Source organism: Lepisosteus oculatus, chromosome 7, assembly GCF_040954835.1.
Source record: "Lepisosteus oculatus isolate fLepOcu1 chromosome 7, fLepOcu1.hap2, whole genome shotgun sequence".
NCBI lineage: Eukaryota > Metazoa > Chordata > Actinopteri > Semionotiformes > Lepisosteidae > Lepisosteus > Lepisosteus oculatus.
This window is the reverse complement of record NC_090702.1, coordinates 5,814,768-5,832,832: the sequence shown is the minus strand read 5'-3', so window position 1 is coordinate 5,832,832 and position 18,065 is coordinate 5,814,768. Positions and strand designations below refer to the sequence as shown.

At 34.6% G+C, this 18,065-nt stretch overlaps 4 protein-coding genes across 4 annotated transcripts; all 4 read left to right on the top strand.

Annotated features, from left to right (window-relative positions):
- Positions 1 to 726: 726 nt before the first annotated feature.
- Positions 727 to 3,346, top strand: LOC138240797 (sulfotransferase 6B1-like). Its single transcript, XM_069192064.1, has 6 exons — positions 727 to 942; positions 1,063 to 1,271; positions 1,419 to 1,545; positions 1,820 to 1,914; positions 2,263 to 2,449; positions 2,863 to 3,346. The coding sequence occupies exons 1-6, from the start codon at positions 804 to 806 to the stop codon at positions 2,979 to 2,981; spliced, it is 876 nt and encodes a 291-aa protein (XP_069048165.1). The 5' UTR covers positions 727 to 803; the 3' UTR covers positions 2,982 to 3,346.
- Positions 3,347 to 5,520: 2,174 nt separating this feature from the next.
- LOC138240796 (sulfotransferase 6B1-like) lies at positions 5,521 to 7,909 on the top strand. Its single transcript, XM_069192063.1, has 6 exons — positions 5,521 to 5,736; positions 5,857 to 6,065; positions 6,213 to 6,339; positions 6,614 to 6,708; positions 7,057 to 7,243; positions 7,657 to 7,909. Exons 1-6 carry the CDS (start codon positions 5,598 to 5,600, stop codon positions 7,773 to 7,775), a joined length of 876 nt encoding a protein of 291 aa, XP_069048164.1. The 5' UTR covers positions 5,521 to 5,597; the 3' UTR covers positions 7,776 to 7,909.
- A 2,406-nt stretch (positions 7,910 to 10,315) lies between these two features.
- Positions 10,316 to 12,934, top strand: LOC138240795 (sulfotransferase 6B1-like). Its single transcript, XM_069192062.1, has 6 exons — positions 10,316 to 10,530; positions 10,651 to 10,859; positions 11,007 to 11,133; positions 11,408 to 11,502; positions 11,851 to 12,037; positions 12,451 to 12,934. The coding sequence occupies exons 1-6, from the start codon at positions 10,392 to 10,394 to the stop codon at positions 12,567 to 12,569; spliced, it is 876 nt and encodes a 291-aa protein (XP_069048163.1). The 5' UTR covers positions 10,316 to 10,391; the 3' UTR covers positions 12,570 to 12,934.
- Positions 12,935 to 15,101: 2,167 nt separating this feature from the next.
- Positions 15,102 to 17,608, top strand: LOC138240753 (sulfotransferase 6B1-like). The gene is made up of 6 exons (XM_069191964.1): positions 15,102 to 15,321; positions 15,442 to 15,650; positions 15,798 to 15,924; positions 16,199 to 16,293; positions 16,647 to 16,833; positions 17,251 to 17,608. The coding sequence occupies exons 1-6, from the start codon at positions 15,183 to 15,185 to the stop codon at positions 17,367 to 17,369; spliced, it is 876 nt and encodes a 291-aa protein (XP_069048065.1). The 5' UTR covers positions 15,102 to 15,182; the 3' UTR covers positions 17,370 to 17,608.
- Positions 17,609 to 18,065: the final 457 nt, after the last annotated feature.

Genomic DNA, 18,065 nt, shown 5'->3' with positions numbered 1-18,065 from the left:
CAACAACTATAAAACTGTCAATAAATCATTATACAACAACCTTCAAAATACAATCACTGATTTAATAACACAGCCGTAAAACATATTTTTATGGTTCATACTGTATATTGTATGATAGTGTATAACTTAAGAAAGAAAATTAAAAGATAATACCACTTGAGTTATTATTTCAATAAACAAAGCCAAAATCTTTATATTTTCATGATCTTTTATGGGGTATGTATTTTAGGACCATGTGCTCATGGGTTTGAATTTCAGCCAAAAGGAACGTAAGATACAGAACTTCTCTACTCTAGGGGCATAGTCATTTCTAAAATCTTTTGAAACAACAACATAAAAGACACCAAAAATTAAAACATTGACAAAAAACATATGCAGATTTCAAAGATGGTCTTAAATGAGATAGGTGTCACAATTGTATGTAGAGTACACAGGTGATACAGTGTTTTCAATGACTTCCCCACAATCCCTTCAAAGTATAACATTTTTGAAGACTTTTAGACTTGAAATTTGTAATTTAATGTATTATGCATATCCAAATCCTACATCTGTACATAAATCCCATAGCGTATTAAATTGAAAAGTAAGATAAACTGCTCAGTCATATACACAATACGGCAAATGACTCAATTTCCTTCTGCGTCTGAAAGGTCTGGATAACTTTCCGTTGCATCACATCATTGCTGTAAGTTCCGTTATGCCAAGGCTATATAATCTGAGAGAGAGCCGTCTCTGAATTATCCACCTCGACTACACTACATCTGCAGACTTCAGACTGCTTGTGAGGATACAATCACCTAACGATGCCGGAACAAACAGAGCTTATTCACAGCTTCAAGGGCATTCCCTTCTCAACCACGGTCTCCACAGAGCTGCTCCAAGCCCTGGACACGTTTGAGGCCAGAGAAGATGATGTAGTCTTAGTGTCCTATCCAAAATCAGGTAAGAACATTCCTCTCCAGAGCATGGGTTTTCTGAAAACTTTCTTTCTGTCTCCCACATTTATGTGGTTTTTGAAACCTGACAGCTTGATTTCACACATGATCTTTTGGCTTCTCCCAGGCACCCATTGGCTGACAGAGATCATGAAGAACCTGTACCACTGCAACAGCGACAACAACGCAACAGGCCAGGTGACCCTGACTTCAGCTCTGGAGTTTGGAGATCTCTCCAAATTTGACGACCTGAGGAACCTGCCCAGCAAGAGACTCATCCCCACACACCTCAGCCATGACATGATCCCTGTGCAGTTCAAAACAAAGAAATGCAAGGTAGGCACTGGCAACCTCCAGTACACTTCTCAACTCTTAAAGATTAGTTGACAATGACTGGGCGTTTATTAGTCCTATACATGACGTTCCTAAAAGTTGTGATTAAATAATGAAGTATGTCTAAATTTACCTTTATTTTCTTTACAGATGATTTATGTGATCAGGAATCCCAAAGACACTGCAGTTTCAATGTTTCACTACTACCAACAAAACCCTCTTCTGCCCAAGATTGAGAAGTGGTCAACCTTTTTGGACATGTTCTTGAAAGGAGAAGGTAAGCATATTGTTCAGCCTTGCTTCGTGTTCGGTACAGATTTGTAAACAATAAGATACATTCCACTTTCTTAGAATTATGCTACTACTGGTTCATGATGCTGGAAACGTTTCTTCCATTGTATTCATTCAAGAACTTTGATTAGAAATAATCCCACTTCTTAGTCACAGTCTGGATACCAAACTATATGGAAACTGGAGTAAAACAATCATGTCTAACAAACGGCAACATCACATTTCCAATTAGGACTAACAATTCTTTCTTTCTATTGCAGTGGTCTATGGATCTTGGATTGATCATGTCCAGAGCTGGGAGAAGAATCAACATGATGAAAATACACTTTTTCTGTACTACGAGTCCATGAAGAAGGTGAGTTTCTAAAACATATAAAGTAAACAGTGATGTCAACATTATTCCATGGAATTGTATTTGAAACCGAGAACAGGAGACACTTCTTTACTCAAAGGGCAGTGGGAGCATGGAACAAGCTACCAAGCCATATTGTCAAAGCTGATACACTGGCTTCTTCTTTAAAACAGCTGGACTAGATTCTTGCATCCCTGAACTACTAATAAGGAAGCCAAATGGCCTCACTTCTAACAGGGGCTTCTGTTTTTACTCCTAAAAGGTGTAAACAGGTGTAAATGATAGTTGTGAATTGTTCACATGATAGTTGTAACTAAATGACTAAATAAACTGTCATTGTGTGTTTCACAGGACCTCCCAAAATACGTCAAGGAGATCAGTTCATTTTTGAACATCAGCGTCTCCGAAGATCAAATCAATGAGATCGTGAAGAAATCCTCCTTCAGCGAAATGAAAGAAAAGGCACAGAAGGAGAAAGTCGACACAAAGCACACAGTTTGCGCACTGACATCTGATAAGAAGCTGATCTTCAGGAAAGGTGAGGCCTTCATTTCAAATGCCAATATTTCAGACAGAATATTGAAAGGCAGAATTGTTGGATATCAAATGGGTACAACCTGCATTTCCAGCCTCTTGTAGCTATTTACAGAAAACACAAGGGACACATTAACCCATCCTTAATTCAATCTGTTATACAATGCTAGTTTGTTGTTATTTCAACAGGGTGTAAATGAATCTGCAGGACAAAGTATTTCTCAAGAGTATTTCCCGTATGAAATGTCATAAGAAAAGTTCTTTTTTCATTCATGTAGTAAGAATGTTTCTCAAGACTACCAGAACCACTAAAAAGAAGAGACCAGTCTTACTTTAAAGACATCAGATTGTGTAAATGCACATCACATACGTCATGAAATTGTGTTTTCTAACTTGCCATTCTCTTTCAATGTGTAGGTGCTGTGGGTGACTGGAAGAATCATTTTACCTCCAAGCAGAACGCCCAGTTTGAAGCACTGTTTAAGGACAAGATTAACTCCAGTGAATTAGCAAGACAAGCTGAATATGAGTGTTAGCAAGGAAGGGATGAAGTATGCTGTGAAATACGATCTCATCCCTTTTGTATTCATTATCACCAGCATATTCTGTCCCTTCATAAAACTGACAGTTACTTTTGGTATGAATAGAATTTCTTAAAGCACTAGAAATACTCTGTAATTTATTTTCCCATAAAAGTGACTTTTCACATTTGTTGTTCAAAGTTCTGTAAAGGAAATATACTGATACTGAAATGAATGTGTACAGGATATTTATGTTAGTTATAAATAACATTATTTATTTAATATTTTAATATATTTAAAAACTGTGCATTTCTCTGTGTTTTTGTAAATGTCTGGACATTTTGTTAGTTGCAATTAATAAATGATCATTTTGGCTAAGACTCCATGTTTTTCTTCTTCACTCAGATTGAGGTGTAGGAGCTTTATGTCTGCTGGTGGAATCTGTGCTTCTTAAACTTCAGAGTCAGTACTTTGATCCAATTCGAATATCGATGAACCAAGCCAACAGCTATAAAGTTGGGGTGTATTTAATACCTTGGAGATAACTCACCTGGCTGAAAAAAATGAAATGGAATTATTTAAAAAAGGAAGTCTCCATTTGACCTTTTTTGCAGGTGAAAATAATTATAGTTATACAGGATGTCTTATAAATTCATGAATATTATTAAATGTTAATTAGTACATAACCAGCCAGTAAAACTGCTGAAAAGAAAAAAAATCAATCAATTAAATAAACTACAACTTTTTTCTTTTCAAAACAATACATTACAGCATTTGAATTAAATTGTCTTAATCAGTAATGAAATATCTTCTTTGATGAGTTTCAGTTGAACTACCAAAAACCATTCATTAATAAATAATAATTAAAAACTCTTCACAGTGCTGCAAATCCCCGTTTTAATAAACCAGTTTTTAAGCACTTTTTTTGTTTATACGGTGATAAAGTATAAACTAACATGGGAAATTAAAAATGTATGAATTCACCAGAAAACAAAACCAAAATATAGCACATTTGCAAAATAAAATTCGGAAATAAAACATTTGTTTTCAGATTCCATTTGGGAAAAATAAGCACATGATGTCAAAATGTTTCTAAGGGCTCCTGCTTCACTGATTTTCTTACTCGATAATTATTCTTCTACTGATCAACAACTGTTGTTCATATCTTAACACATGACATTGGACCTGTTTAAATTACAGTTTAACCCAAACTTTTACTGAGTTCTTGAGTATTTGGGTGGGAAAATTACAATTGAATGTTTCAGATTTCCTTATCTATTAAAATATCCTAAATAGTTTTATAACAGAAGTCTGAAGAAATGCCTAATCATGCACACAATAATTACAGTTTTCTTCCTTTTGTGTCTGGATAATTTTTCCTTGTGTGACGACATTTAATCTAAGTTCCCTTATTTTCGATTTAAATGATTACAATTAGTTTCCTTATTAAATTGATCTGTATTTCAATTCTAATATCAATGAAATGAGCATGCAAATATAAAAATGTAGTGTACTTCATACTTTAGTGACAAGTCATCTGGCTGAAGAAATGAAATGTAATCATTTTAAAAGTAACCTCAAATTCTGAAAATTTTAAGCAAATAAAAATGATGACAATTAAATTAATTATAATTGAATAAAAACATATAAAATAATAACACGTAAACAGTCTGTAAAACTGCTCAAACTAAAAATAAAAAATCAATATCATTCATAATCTTTTCTGGTTTTCAAAACAAAATCATGATTCATTAAACAATACATTACAGTGTTTGATTTTAATACCCAGTACCAGTGATGAAATGTTTTCATTATTAAATTTTCCTGTCAACAACTATAAAACTGTCAATAAATCATTATACAACAACCTTCAAAATACAATCACTGATTTAATAACACAGCCGTAAAACATATTTTTATGGTTCATACTGTATATTGTATGATAGTGTATAACTTAAGAAAGAAAATTAAAAGATAATACCACTTGAGTTATTATTTCAATAAACAAAGCCAAAATCTTTATATTTTCATGATCTTTTATGGGGTATGTATTTTAGGACCATGTGCTCATGGGTTTGAATTTCAGCCAAAAGGAACGTAAGATACAGAACTTCTCTACTCTAGGGGCATAGTCATTTCTAAAATCTTTTGAAACAACAACATAAAAGACACCAAAAATTAAAACATTGACAAAAAACATATGCAGATTTCAAAGATGGTCTTAAATGAGATAGGTGTCACAATTGTATGTAGAGTACACAGGTGATACAGTGTTTTCAATGACTTCCCCACAATCCCTTCAAAGTATAACATTTTTGAAGACTTTTAGACTTGAAATTTGTAATTTAATGTATTATGCATATCCAAATCCTACATCTGTACATAAATCCCATAGCGTATTAAATTGAAAAGTAAGATAAACTGCTCAGTCATATACACAATACGGCAAATGACTCAATTTCCTTCTGCGTCTGAAAGGTCTGGATAACTTTCCTTTGCATCACATCATTGCTGTAAGTTCCGTTATGCCAAGGCTATATAATCTGAGAGAGAGCCGTCTCTGAATTATCCACCTCGACTACACTACATCTGCAGACTTCAGACTGCTTGTGAGGATACAATCACCTAACGATGCCGGAACAAACAGAGCTTATTCACAGCTTCAAGGGCATTCCCTTCTCAACCACGGTCTCCACAGAGCTGCTCCAAGCCCTGGACACGTTTGAGGCCAGAGAAGATGATGTAGTCTTAGTGTCCTATCCAAAATCAGGTAAGAACATTCCTCTCCAGAGCATGGGTTTTCTGAAAACTTTCTTTCTGTCCCCCACATTTATGTGGTTTTTGAAACCTGACAGCTTGATTTCACACGTGATCTTTTGGCTTCTCCCAGGCACCCATTGGCTGACAGAGATCATGAAGAACCTGTACCACTGCAACAGCGACAACAACGCAACAGGCCAGGTGACCCTGACTTCAGCTCTGGAGTTTGGAGATCTCTCCAAATTTGACGACCTGAGGAACCTGCCCAGCAAGAGACTCATCCCCACACACCTCAGCCATGACATGATCCCTGTGCAGTTCAAAACAAAGAAATGCAAGGTAGGCACTGGCAACCTCCAGTACACTTCTCAACTCTTAAAGATTAGTTGACAATGACTGGGCGTTTATTAGTCCTATACATGACGTTCCTAAAAGTTGTGATTAAATAATGAAGTATGTCTAAATTTACCTTTATTTTCTTTACAGATGATTTATGTGATCAGGAATCCCAAAGACACTGCAGTTTCAATGTTTCACTACTACCAACAAAACCCTCTTCTGCCCAAGATTGAGAAGTGGTCAACCTTTTTGGACATGTTCTTGAAAGGAGAAGGTAAGCATATTGTTCAGCCTTGCTTCGTGTTCGGTACAGATTTGTAAACAATAAGATACATTCCACTTTCTTAGAATTATGCTACTACTGGTTCATGATGCTGGAAACGTTTCTTCCATTGTATTCATTCAAGAACTTTGATTAGAAATAATCCCACTTCTTAGTCACAGTCTGGATACCAAACTATATGGAAACTGGAGTAAAACAATCATGTCTAACAAACGGCAACATCACATTTCCAATTAGGACTAACAATTCTTTCTTTCTATTGCAGTGGTCTATGGATCTTGGATTGATCATGTCCAGAGCTGGGAGAAGAATCAACATGATGAAAATACACTTTTTCTGTACTACGAGTCCATGAAGAAGGTGAGTTTCTAAAACATATAAAGTAAACAGTGATGTCAACATTATTCCATGGAATTGTATTTGAAACCGAGAACAGGAGACACTTCTTTACTCAAAGGGCAGTGGGAGCATGGAACAAGCTACCAAGCCATATTGTCAAAGCTGATACACTGGCTTCTTCTTTAAAACAGCTGGACTAGATTCTTGCATCCCTGAACTACTAATAAGGAAGCCAAATGGCCTCACTTCTAACAGGGGCTTCTGTTTTTACTCCTAAAAGGTGTAAACAGGTGTAAATGATAGTTGTGAATTGTTCACATGATAGTTGTAACTAAATGACTAAATAAACTGTCATTTTGTGTTTCACAGGACCTCCCAAAATACATCAAGGAGATCAGTTCATTTTTGAACATCAGCGTCTCCGAAGATCAAATCAATGAGATCGTGAAGAAATCCTCCTTCAGCGAAATGAAAGAAAAGGCACAGAAGGAGAAAGTCGACACAAAGCACACAGTTTGCGCACTGACATCTGATAAGAAGCTGATCTTCAGGAAAGGTGAGGCCTTCATTTCAAATGCCAATATTTCAGACAGAATATTGAAAGGCAGAATTGTTGGATATCAAATGGGTACAACCTGCATTTCCAGCCTCTTGTAGCTATTTACAGAAAACACAAGGGACACATTAACCCATCCATAATTCAATCTGTTATACAATGCTAGTTTGTTGTTATTTCAACAGGGTGTAAATGAATCTGCAGGGCAAAGTATTTCTCAAGAGTATTTCCCGTATGAAACGTCATAAGAAAAGTTCTTTTTTCAGTCATGTAGTAAGAATGTTTCTCAAGACTACCAGAATCACTAAAAAGAAGAGACCAGTCTTACTTTAAAGACATCAGATTGTGTAAATGCACATCACATACGTCATGAAATTGTGTTTTCTAACTTGCCATTCTCTTTCAATGTGTAGGTGCTGTGGGTGACTGGAAGAATCATTTTACCTCCAAGCAGAACGCCCAGTTTGAAGCACTGTTTAAGGACAAGATCAACTCCAGTGAATTAGCAAGACAAGCTGAATATGAGTGTTAGCAAGGAAGGGATGAAGTATGCTGTGAAATACGATCTCATCCCTTTTGTATTCATTATCACCAGCATATTCTGTCCCTTCATAAAACTGACAGTTACTTTTGGTATAATATGAATAGAATTTCTTAAAGCACTAGAAATACCCTGTAATTTATTTTCCCATAAAAGTGACTTTTCACATTTGTTGTTCAAAGTTCTGTAAAGGAAATATACTGATACTGAAATGAATGTGTACAGGATATTTATGTTATAAATAACATTATTTATTTAATATTTTAATATATTTAAAAACTGTGCATTTCTCTGTGTTTTTGTAAATGTCTGGACATTTTGTTAGTTGCAATTAATAAATTATCATTTTGGCTAAGACTCCATGTTTTTCTTCTTCACTCAGATTGAGGTGTAGGAGCTTTATGTCTGCTGGTGGAATCTGTGCTTCTTAAACTTCAGAGTCAGTACTTTGATCCAATTCGAATATCGATGAAACAAGCCAACAGCTATAAAGTTGGGGTGTATTTAATACCTTGGAGATAACTCACCTGGCTGAAAAAAATGAAATGGAATTATTTAAAAAGGAAGTCTCCATTTGACCTTTTTTGCAGGTGAAAATAATTTTAGTTATACAGGATGTCTTATAAATTCATGAATATTATTAAATGTTAATTAGTACATAACCAGCCAGTAAAACTGCTGAAAAGAAAACAAATCAATCAATTAAATAAACTACAACTTTTTTCTTTTCAAAACAATACATTACAGCATTTGAATTAAATTGTCTTAATCAGTAATGAAATATCTTCTTTGATGAGTTTCAGTTGAACAACCAAAAACCATTCATTAATAAATAATAATTAAAAACTCTTCACAGTGCTGCAAATCCCCGTTTTAATAAACCAGTTTTTAAGCACTTTTTTTGTTTATACGGTGATAAAGTATAAACTAACATGGGAAATTAAAAATGTATGAATTCACCAGAAAACAAAACCAAAATATAGCACATTTGCAAAATAAAATTCGGAAATAAAACATTTGTTTTCAGATTCCATTTGGGAAAAATAAGCACATGATGTCAAAATGTTTCTAAGGGCTCCTGCTTCACTGATTTTCTTACTCGATAATTATTCTTCTACTGATCAACAAATGTTGTTCATATCTTAACACATGACATTGGACCTGTTTAAATTACAGTTTAACCCAAACTTTTACTGAGTTCTTGAGTATTTGGGTGGGAAAATTACAATTGAATGTTTCAGATTTCCTTATCTATTAAAATATCCTAAATAGTTTTATAACAGAAGTCTGAAGAAATGCCTAATCATGCACACAATAATTACAGTTTTCTTCCTTTTGTGTCTGGATAATTTTTCCTTGTGTGACGACATTTAATCTAAGTTCCCTTATTTTCGATTTAAATGATTACAATTAGTTTCCTTATTAAATTGATCTGTATTTCAATTCTAATATCAATGAAATGAGCATGCAAATAAAAAAATGTAGTGTACTTCATACTTTAGTGACAAGTCATCTGGCTGAAGAAATGAAATGTAATCATTTTAAAAGTAACCTCAAATTCTGAAAATTTTAAGCAAATAAAAATGATGACAATTAAATTAATTATAATTGAATAAAAACATATAAAATAATAACACGTAAACAGTCTGTAAAACTGCTCAAACTAAAAATAAAAAATCAATATCATTCATAATCTTTTCTGGTTTTCAAAACAAAATCATGATTCATTAAACAATACATTACAGTGTTTGATTTTAATACCCAGTACCAGTGATGAAATGTTTTCATTATTAAATTTTCCTGTCAACAACTATAAAACTGTCAATAAATCATTATACAACAACCTTCAAAATACAATCACTGATTTAATAACACAGCCGTAAAACATATTTTTATGGTTCATACTGTATATTGTATGATAGTGTATAACTTAAGAAAGAAAATTAAAAGATAATACCACTTGAGTTATTATTTCAATAAACAAAGCCAAAATCTTTATATTTTCATGATCTTTTATGGGGTATGTATTTTAGGACCATGTGCTCATGGGTTTGAATTTCAGCCAAAAGGAACGTAAGATACAGAACTTCTCTACTCTAGGGGCATAGTCATTTCTAAAATCTTTTGAAACAACAACATAAAAGACACCAAAAATTAAAACATTGACAAAAAACATATGCAGATTTCAAAGATGGTCTTAAATGAGATAGGTGTCACAATTGTATGTAGAGTACACAGGTGATACAGTGTTTTCAATGACTTCCCCACAATCCCTTCAAAGTATAACATTTTTGAAGACTTTTAGACTTGAAATTTGTAATTTAATGTATTATGCATATCCAAATCCTACATCTGTACATAAATCCCATAGCGTATTAAATTGAAAAGTAAGATAAACTGCTCAGTCATATACACAATACGGCAAATGACTCAATTTCCTTCTGCGTCTGAAAGGTCTGGATAACTTTCCTTTGCATCACATCATTGCTGTAGGTTCCGTTATGCCAAGGCTATATAATCTGAGAGAGAGCCGTCTCTGAATTATCCACCTCGACTACACTACATCTGCAGACTTCAGACTGCTTGTGAGGATACAATCACCTAACGATGCCGGAACAAACAGAGCTTATTCACAGCTTCAAGGGCATTCCCTTCTCAACCACGGTCTCCACAGAGCTGCTCCAAGCCCTGGACACGTTTGAGGCCAGAGAAGATGATGTAGTCTTAGTGTCCTATCCAAAATCAGGTAAGAACATTCCTCTCCAGAGCATGGGTTTTCTGAAAACTTTCTTTCTGTCTCCCACATTTATGTGGTTTTTGAAACCTGACAGCTTGATTTCACACGTGATCTTTTGGCTTCTCCCAGGCACCCATTGGCTGACAGAGATCATGAAGAACCTGTACCACTGCAACAGCGACAACAACGCAACAGGCCAGGTGACCCTGACTTCAGCTCTGGAGTTTGGAGATCTCTCCAAATTTGACGACCTGAGGAACCTGCCCAGCAAGAGACTCATCCCCACACACCTCAGCCATGACATGATCCCTGTGCAGTTCAAAACAAAGAAATGCAAGGTAGGCACTGGCAACCTCCACTACACTTCTCAACTCTTAAAGATTAGTTGACAATGACTGGGCGTTTATTAGTCCTATACATGACGTTCCTAAAAGTTGTGATTAAATAATGAAGTATGTCTAAATTTACCTTTATTTTCTTTACAGATGATTTATGTGATCAGGAATCCCAAAGACACTGCAGTTTCAATGTTTCACTACTACCAACAAAACCCTCTTCTGCCCAAGATTGAGAAGTGGTCAACCTTTTTGGACATGTTCTTGAAAGGAGAAGGTAAGCATATTGTTCAGCCTTGCTTCGTGTTCGGTACAGATTTGTAAACAATAAGATACATTCCACTTTCTTAGAATTATGCTACTACTGGTTCATGATGCTGGAAACGTTTCTTCCATTGTATTCATTCAAGAACTTTGATTAGAAATAATCCCACTTCTTAGTCACAGTCTGGATACCAAACTATATGGAAACTGGAGTAAAACAATCATGTCTAACAAACGGCAACATCACATTTCCAATTAGGACTAACAATTCTTTCTTTCTATTGCAGTGGTCTATGGATCTTGGATTGATCATGTCCAGAGCTGGGAGAAGAATCAACATGATGAAAATACACTTTTTCTGTACTACGAGTCCATGAAGAAGGTGAGTTTCTAAAACATATAAAGTAAACAGTGATGTCAACATTATTCCATGGAATTGTATTTGAAACCGAGAACAGGAGACACTTCTTTACTCAAAGGGCAGTGGGAGCATGGAACAAGCTACCAAGCCATATTGTCAAAGCTGATACACTGGCTTCTTCTTTAAAACAGCTGGACTAGATTCTTGCATCCCTGAACTACTAATAAGGAAGCCAAATGGCCTCACTTCTAACAGGGGCTTCTGTTTTTACTCCTAAAAGGTGTAAACAGGTGTAAATGATAGTTGTGAATTGTTCACATGATAGTTGTAACTAAATGACTAAATAAACTGTCATTTTGTGTTTCACAGGACCTCCCAAAATACGTCAAGGAGATCAGTTCATTTTTGAACATCAGCGTCTCCGAAGATCAAATCAATGAGATCGTGAAGAAATCCTCCTTCAGCGAAATGAAAGAAAAGGCACAGAAGGAGAAAGTCGACACAAAGCACACAGTTTGCGCACTGACATCTGATAAGAAGCTGATCTTCAGGAAAGGTGAGGCCTTCATTTCAAATGCCAATATTTCAGACAGAATATTGAAAGGCAGAATTGTTGGATATCAAATGGGTACAACCTGCATTTCCAGCCTCTTGTAGCTATTTACAGAAAACACAAGGGACACATTAACCCATCCATAATTCAATCTGTTATACAATGCTAGTTTGTTGTTATTTCAACAGGGTGTAAATGAATCTGCAGGGCAAAGTATTTCTCAAGAGTATTTCCCGTATGAAACGTCATAAGAAAAGTTCTTTTTTCATTCATGTAGTAAGAATGTTTCTCAAGACTACCAGAATCACTAAAAAGAAGAGACCAGTCTTACTTTAAAGACATCAGATTGTGTAAATGCACATCACATACGTCATGAAATTGTGTTTTCTAACTTGCCATTCTCTTTCAATGTGTAGGTGCTGTGGGTGACTGGAAGAATCATTTTACCTCCAAGCAGAACGCCCAGTTTGAAGCACTGTTTAAGGACAAGATCAACTCCAGTGAATTAGCAAGACAAGCTGAATATGAGTGTTAGCAAGGAAGGGATGAAGTATGCTGTGAAATACGATCTCATCCCTTTTGTCTTCATTATCACCAGCATATTCTGTCCCTTCATAAAACTGACAGTTACTTTTGGTATGAATAGAATTTCTTAAAGCACTAGAAATACTCTGTAATTTATTTTCCCATAAAAGTGACTTTTCACATTTGTTGTTCAAAGTTCTGTAAAGGAAATATACTGATACTGAAATGAATGTGTACAGGATATTTATGTTAGTTATAAATAACATTATTTATTTAATATTTTAATATATTTAAAAACTGTGCATTTCTCTGTGTTTTTGTAAATGTCTGGACATTTTGTTAGTTGCAATTAATAAATGATCATTTTGGCTAAGACTCCATGTTTTTCTTCTTCACTCAGATTGAGGTGTAGGAGCTTTATGTCTGCTGGTGGAATCTGTGCTTCTTAAACTTCAGAGTCAGTACTTTGATCCAATTCGAATATCGATGAAACAAGCCAACAGCTATAAAGTTGGGGTGTATTTAATACCTTGGAGATAACTCACCTGGCTGAAAAAAATGAAATGGAATTATTTAAAAAGGAAGTCTCCATTTGACCTTTTTTGCAGGTGAAAATAATTATAGTTATACAGGATGTCTTATAAATTCATGAATATTATTAAATGTTAATTAGTACATAACCAGCCAGTAAAACTGCTGAAAAGAAAAAAAATCAATCAATTAAATAAACTACAACTTTTTTCTTTTCAAAACAATACATTACAGCATTTGAATTAAATTGTCTTAATCAGTAATGAAATATCTTCTTTGATGAGTTTCAGTTGAACAACCAAAAACCATTCATTAATAAATAATAATTAAAAACTCTTCACAGTGCTGCAAATCCCCGTTTTAATAAACCAGTTTTTAAGCACTTTTTTTGTTTATACGGTGATAAAGTATAAACTAACATGGGAAATTAAAAATGTATGAATTCACCAGAAAACAAAACCAAAATATAGCACATTTGCAAAATAAAATTCGGAAATAAAACATTTGTTTTCAGATTCCATTTGGGAAAAATAAGCACATGATGTCAAAATGTTTCTAAGGGCTCCTGCTTCACTGATTTTCTTACTCGATAATTATTCTTCTACTGATCAACAAATGTTGTTCATATCTTAACACATGACATTGGACCTGTTTAAATTACAGTTTAACCCAAACTTTTACTGAGTTCTTGAGTATTTGGGTGGGAAAATTACAATTTAATGTTTCAGATTTCCTTATCTATTAAAATATCCTAAATAGTTTTATAACAGAAGTCTGAAGAAATGCCTAATCATGCACACAATAATTACAGTTTTCTTCCTTTTGTGTCTGGATAATTTTTCCTTGTGTGATGACATTTAATCTAAGTTCCCTTATTTTCGATTTAAATGATTACAATTAGTTTCCTTATTAAATTGATCTGTATTTCAATTCTAATATCAATGAAATGAGCATGCAAATATAAAAATGTAGTGTACTTCATACTTTAGTGACAAGTCATCTGGCTGAAGAAATGAAATGTAATCATTTTAAAAGTAACCTCAAATTCTGAAAATTTTAAGCAAATAAAAATGATGACAATTAAATTAATAATAATTGAATAAAAACATAATATAATAACACGTAAGCAGTCTGTAAAACTGCTCAAACTAAAAATAAAAAATCAACTTCATTCATAATCTTTTTGGGTTTTCAAAACAAAATCATGATTCATTAAACAATACATTACAGTGTTTGATTTTAATACCCAGTACCAGTGATGAAATGTTTTCATTATTACATTTTCCTGTCAACAACTATAAAACTGTCAATAAATCATTATACAACAACCTTCAAAATACAATCACTGATTTAATAACACAGCCGTAAAACATATTTTTATGGTTCATACTGTATATTGTATGATAGTGTTTAACTTAAGAAAGAACATTAAAAGATAATACCACTTGAATTATTATTTCAATAAACAAAGCCAAAATCTTTATATTTTCATGATCTTTTATGGGGTATGTATTTTAGGACCATGTGCTCATGGGTTTGAATTTCAGCCAAAAGGTACGTAAGATACAGAACTTCTCTACTCTAGAGGCATAGTCATTTCTAAGATCTTTTGAAATAACAACATAAAAGACACCAAAAATTAAAACATTGACAAAAAACATATGCAGATTTCAAAGATGGTCTTAAATGAGATAGGTGTCACAATTGTATGTAGAGTACACAGGTGATACAGTGTTTTCAATGACTTCCCCACAATCCCTTCAAAGTATAACATTTTTGAAGACTTTTAGACTTGAAATTTGTAATTTAATGTATTATGCATATCGAAATCCTACATCTGTACATAAATCCCATAGCGTATTAAATTGAAAAGTAAGATAAACTGCTCAGTCATATACACAATACGGCAAATGACTCAATTTCCTTCTGCGTCTGAAAGGTCTGGATAACTTTCCGTTGCATCACATCATTGCTGTAAATTCCGTTATGCCAAGGCTATATAATCTGAGAGAGAGCCGTCTCTGAATTATCCACCTCGACTACACTACATCTGCAGACTTCAGACTGCTTGTGAGGATACAATCACCTAACGATGCCGGAACAAACAGAGCTTATTCACAGCTTCAAGGGCATTCCCTTCTCAACCACGGTCTCCACAGAGCTGCTCCAAGCCCTGGACACGTTTGAGGCCAGAGAAGATGATGTAGTCTTAGTGTCCTATCCAAAATCAGGTAAGAACATTCCTCTCCAGAGCATGGGTTTTCTGAAAACTTTCTTTCTGTCTCCCACATTTATGTGGTTTTTGAAACCTGACAGCTTGATTTCACACGTGATCTTCTGGCTTCTCCCAGGCACCCATTGGCTGACAGAGATCATGAAGAACCTGTACCACTGCAACAGCGACAACAACGCAACAGGCCAGGTGACCCTGACTTCAGCTCTGGAGTTTGGAGATCTCTCCAAATTTGACGAGCTGAGGAACCTGCCCAGCAAGAGACTCATCCCCACACACCTCAGCCATGACATGATCCCTGTGCAGTTCAAAACAAAGAAATGCAAGGTAGGCACTGGCAACCTCCAGTACACTTCTCAACTCTTAATGATTAGTTGACAATGACTGGGCGTTTATTATTCCTATACATGGCGTTCCTAGAAGTTGTGATTAAATAATGAAGTATGTCTAAATTTACCTTTGTTTTCTTTGCAGATGATTTATGTGATCAGGAATCCCAAAGACACTGCAGTTTCAATGTTTCACTACTACCAACAAAACCCTCTTCTGCCCAAGATTGAGAAGTGGTCAACCTTTTTGGACATGTTCTTGAAAGGAGAAGGTAAGCATATTGTTCAGCCTTGCTTCGTGTTCGGTACAGATTTGTAAACAATAAGATACATTCCACTTTCTTAGAATTATGCTATTACTGGTTCATGATGCTGGAAACGTTTCTTCCATTGTATTCATTCAAGAACTTTGATTCGAAATAATCCCACTTCTTAGTCACAGTCTGGATACCAAACTATATGGAAACTGGAGTAAAACAATCATGTCTAACAAACGGCAACATCACATTTCCAATTAGGACTAACATTTCTTTCTTTCTATTGCAGTGGTCTATGGATCTTGGATTGATCATGTCCAGAGCTGGGAGAAGAATCAACATGATGAAAATACACTTTTTCTATACTACGAGTCCATGAAAAGGGTGAGTTTCTAAAACATATAAAGTAAACAGTGATGTCAACATTATTCCATGGAATTGTATTTGAAACCGATAACAGGAGACACTTCTTTACTCAAAGGGCAGTGGGAGCATGGAACAAGGTACCAAGCCATATTGTCGAAGCTGATACACTGGCTTCTTCTTTAAAACAGCCGGACTAGATTCTTGCATCCCTGAACTACTAATAAGGAAGCCAAATGGCCTCTTGTCACTTCTTACAGGGGCTTTTGTTTTTACTCCTAAAAGGTGTAAACAAGTATAAATGATAGTTGTGAATTGTTCACATGATAGTTGTAACTAAATGACTAAATAAACTGTCATTTTGTGTTTCACAGGACCTCCCAAAATACGTCAAGGAGATCAGTTCATTTTTGAACATCAGCATCTCCAAAGATCAAATCAATGAGATCGTGAAGAAATCCTCCTTCAGCGAAATGAAAGAAAAGGCACAGAAGGAGAAAGTCGACACAAAGCACACAGTTTGCGCACTGACATCTGATAAGAAGCTGATCTTCAGGAAAGGTGAGGCTTTCATTTCAAATGCCAATATTTCAGACAGAATATTGAAAGGCAGAATTGTTGGATATCAAATGGGTACAACCTGACATTCCAGCCTCTTGTAGCTATTTACAGAAAACACAAGGGACACATTAACCCATCCGTAATTCAATCTGTTATAAAATGCTAATTTGTTGTTATTTCAACAGGGTGTAAATGAATCTGCAGGGCAAAGTATTTCTCAAGAGTATTTCCCGTATGAAACGTCATAAGAAAAGATGTTTTTTTATTCATGTAGTAAGAATGTTTCTCAAAACTACCAGAACCACCGAGTAGAAGAAACCAAAGTCTTACTTTAAAGACATCGGATTGTGTAAATGCAAATCACTTCACTGTCATGAAATTGTGTTTTCTAACTTGCCATTCTCTTTCAATGTGTAGGTGCTGTGGGTGACTGGAAGAATCATTTTACCTCCAAGCAGAATGCCCAGTTTGAAGCACTGTTTAAGGACAAGATCAACTCCAGTGAATTAGCAAGACAAGCTGAATATGAGTGTTAGCAAGGAAGGGATGAAGTATGCTGTGAAATACAATCTCATCCCTTTTGTATTTATTATCACCAGCATATTCTGTCCCTTCATAAAACTGACAGTTACTTTTGGTACAGTATGATTAGAATTTCTTAAAGCACTAGAAATACTTTGTAATTTATTTTCTCATAAAAGTGACTTTTCACATTTGTTGTTCAAAGTTCTGTAAAGGAAATATACTGATACTGAAATGAATGTATACAGGATATTTATGTTAATTATAAATAACATTATTTATTAATATTTTAATATATTTAAAAACTGTGTATTTCTCTGTGTTTTTGTAAATGTACATGACACTTTGTTAGTTGCAATTAATAAAAGATCATTTTGGCTAAGACTCCATGCTTTTCTTCTTGACTCAGATTGAGGTGTAGGAGCTTTATGTTTGCTGGTGGAACCTGTGCTTCTTAAACTTCCCCGTTCTTAAACAAATCCCCGTTTTAATAAACCAGTTTTTAAGCACTTTTTTTGTTTCTACGGTCATAAAGTATAAAACTAACATGGGAAATTAAAAATGTATGAATTCAGAACAAAACCAAAAAATAGCACATTTCCAAAATAAAATTCTGAACTAAAAAATTTGTGTTCAGATTCCATTTGGGAAAAATAAGCACATGATGTCAATATGTTTCTATGGAATCCTGCTTCACTGATTTCATGACT

Coding starts and splice junctions, on each gene's coding strand:
- LOC138240797 (XM_069192064.1), top strand. CDS start 804: ATGCCGGAACAAACAGAGCTTATTCACAGCTTCAAGGGCATTCCCTTC. Junction 943..1,062: donor AGTGTCCTATCCAAAATCAG/GTAAGAACATTC, acceptor GGCTTCTCCCAG/GCACCCATTGGCTGACAGAG. Junction 1,272..1,418: donor TCAAAACAAAGAAATGCAAG/GTAGGCACTGGC, acceptor TTTTCTTTACAG/ATGATTTATGTGATCAGGAA.
- LOC138240753 (XM_069191964.1), top strand. CDS start 15,183: ATGCCGGAACAAACAGAGCTTATTCACAGCTTCAAGGGCATTCCCTTC. Junction 15,322..15,441: donor AGTGTCCTATCCAAAATCAG/GTAAGAACATTC, acceptor GGCTTCTCCCAG/GCACCCATTGGCTGACAGAG. Junction 15,925..16,198: donor CATGTTCTTGAAAGGAGAAG/GTAAGCATATTG, acceptor TTTCTATTGCAG/TGGTCTATGGATCTTGGATT.
- LOC138240795 (XM_069192062.1), top strand. CDS start 10,392: ATGCCGGAACAAACAGAGCTTATTCACAGCTTCAAGGGCATTCCCTTC. Junction 10,531..10,650: donor AGTGTCCTATCCAAAATCAG/GTAAGAACATTC, acceptor GGCTTCTCCCAG/GCACCCATTGGCTGACAGAG. Junction 11,503..11,850: donor ACTACGAGTCCATGAAGAAG/GTGAGTTTCTAA, acceptor TGTGTTTCACAG/GACCTCCCAAAATACGTCAA.
- LOC138240796 (XM_069192063.1), top strand. CDS start 5,598: ATGCCGGAACAAACAGAGCTTATTCACAGCTTCAAGGGCATTCCCTTC. Junction 6,340..6,613: donor CATGTTCTTGAAAGGAGAAG/GTAAGCATATTG, acceptor TTTCTATTGCAG/TGGTCTATGGATCTTGGATT. Junction 6,709..7,056: donor ACTACGAGTCCATGAAGAAG/GTGAGTTTCTAA, acceptor TGTGTTTCACAG/GACCTCCCAAAATACATCAA.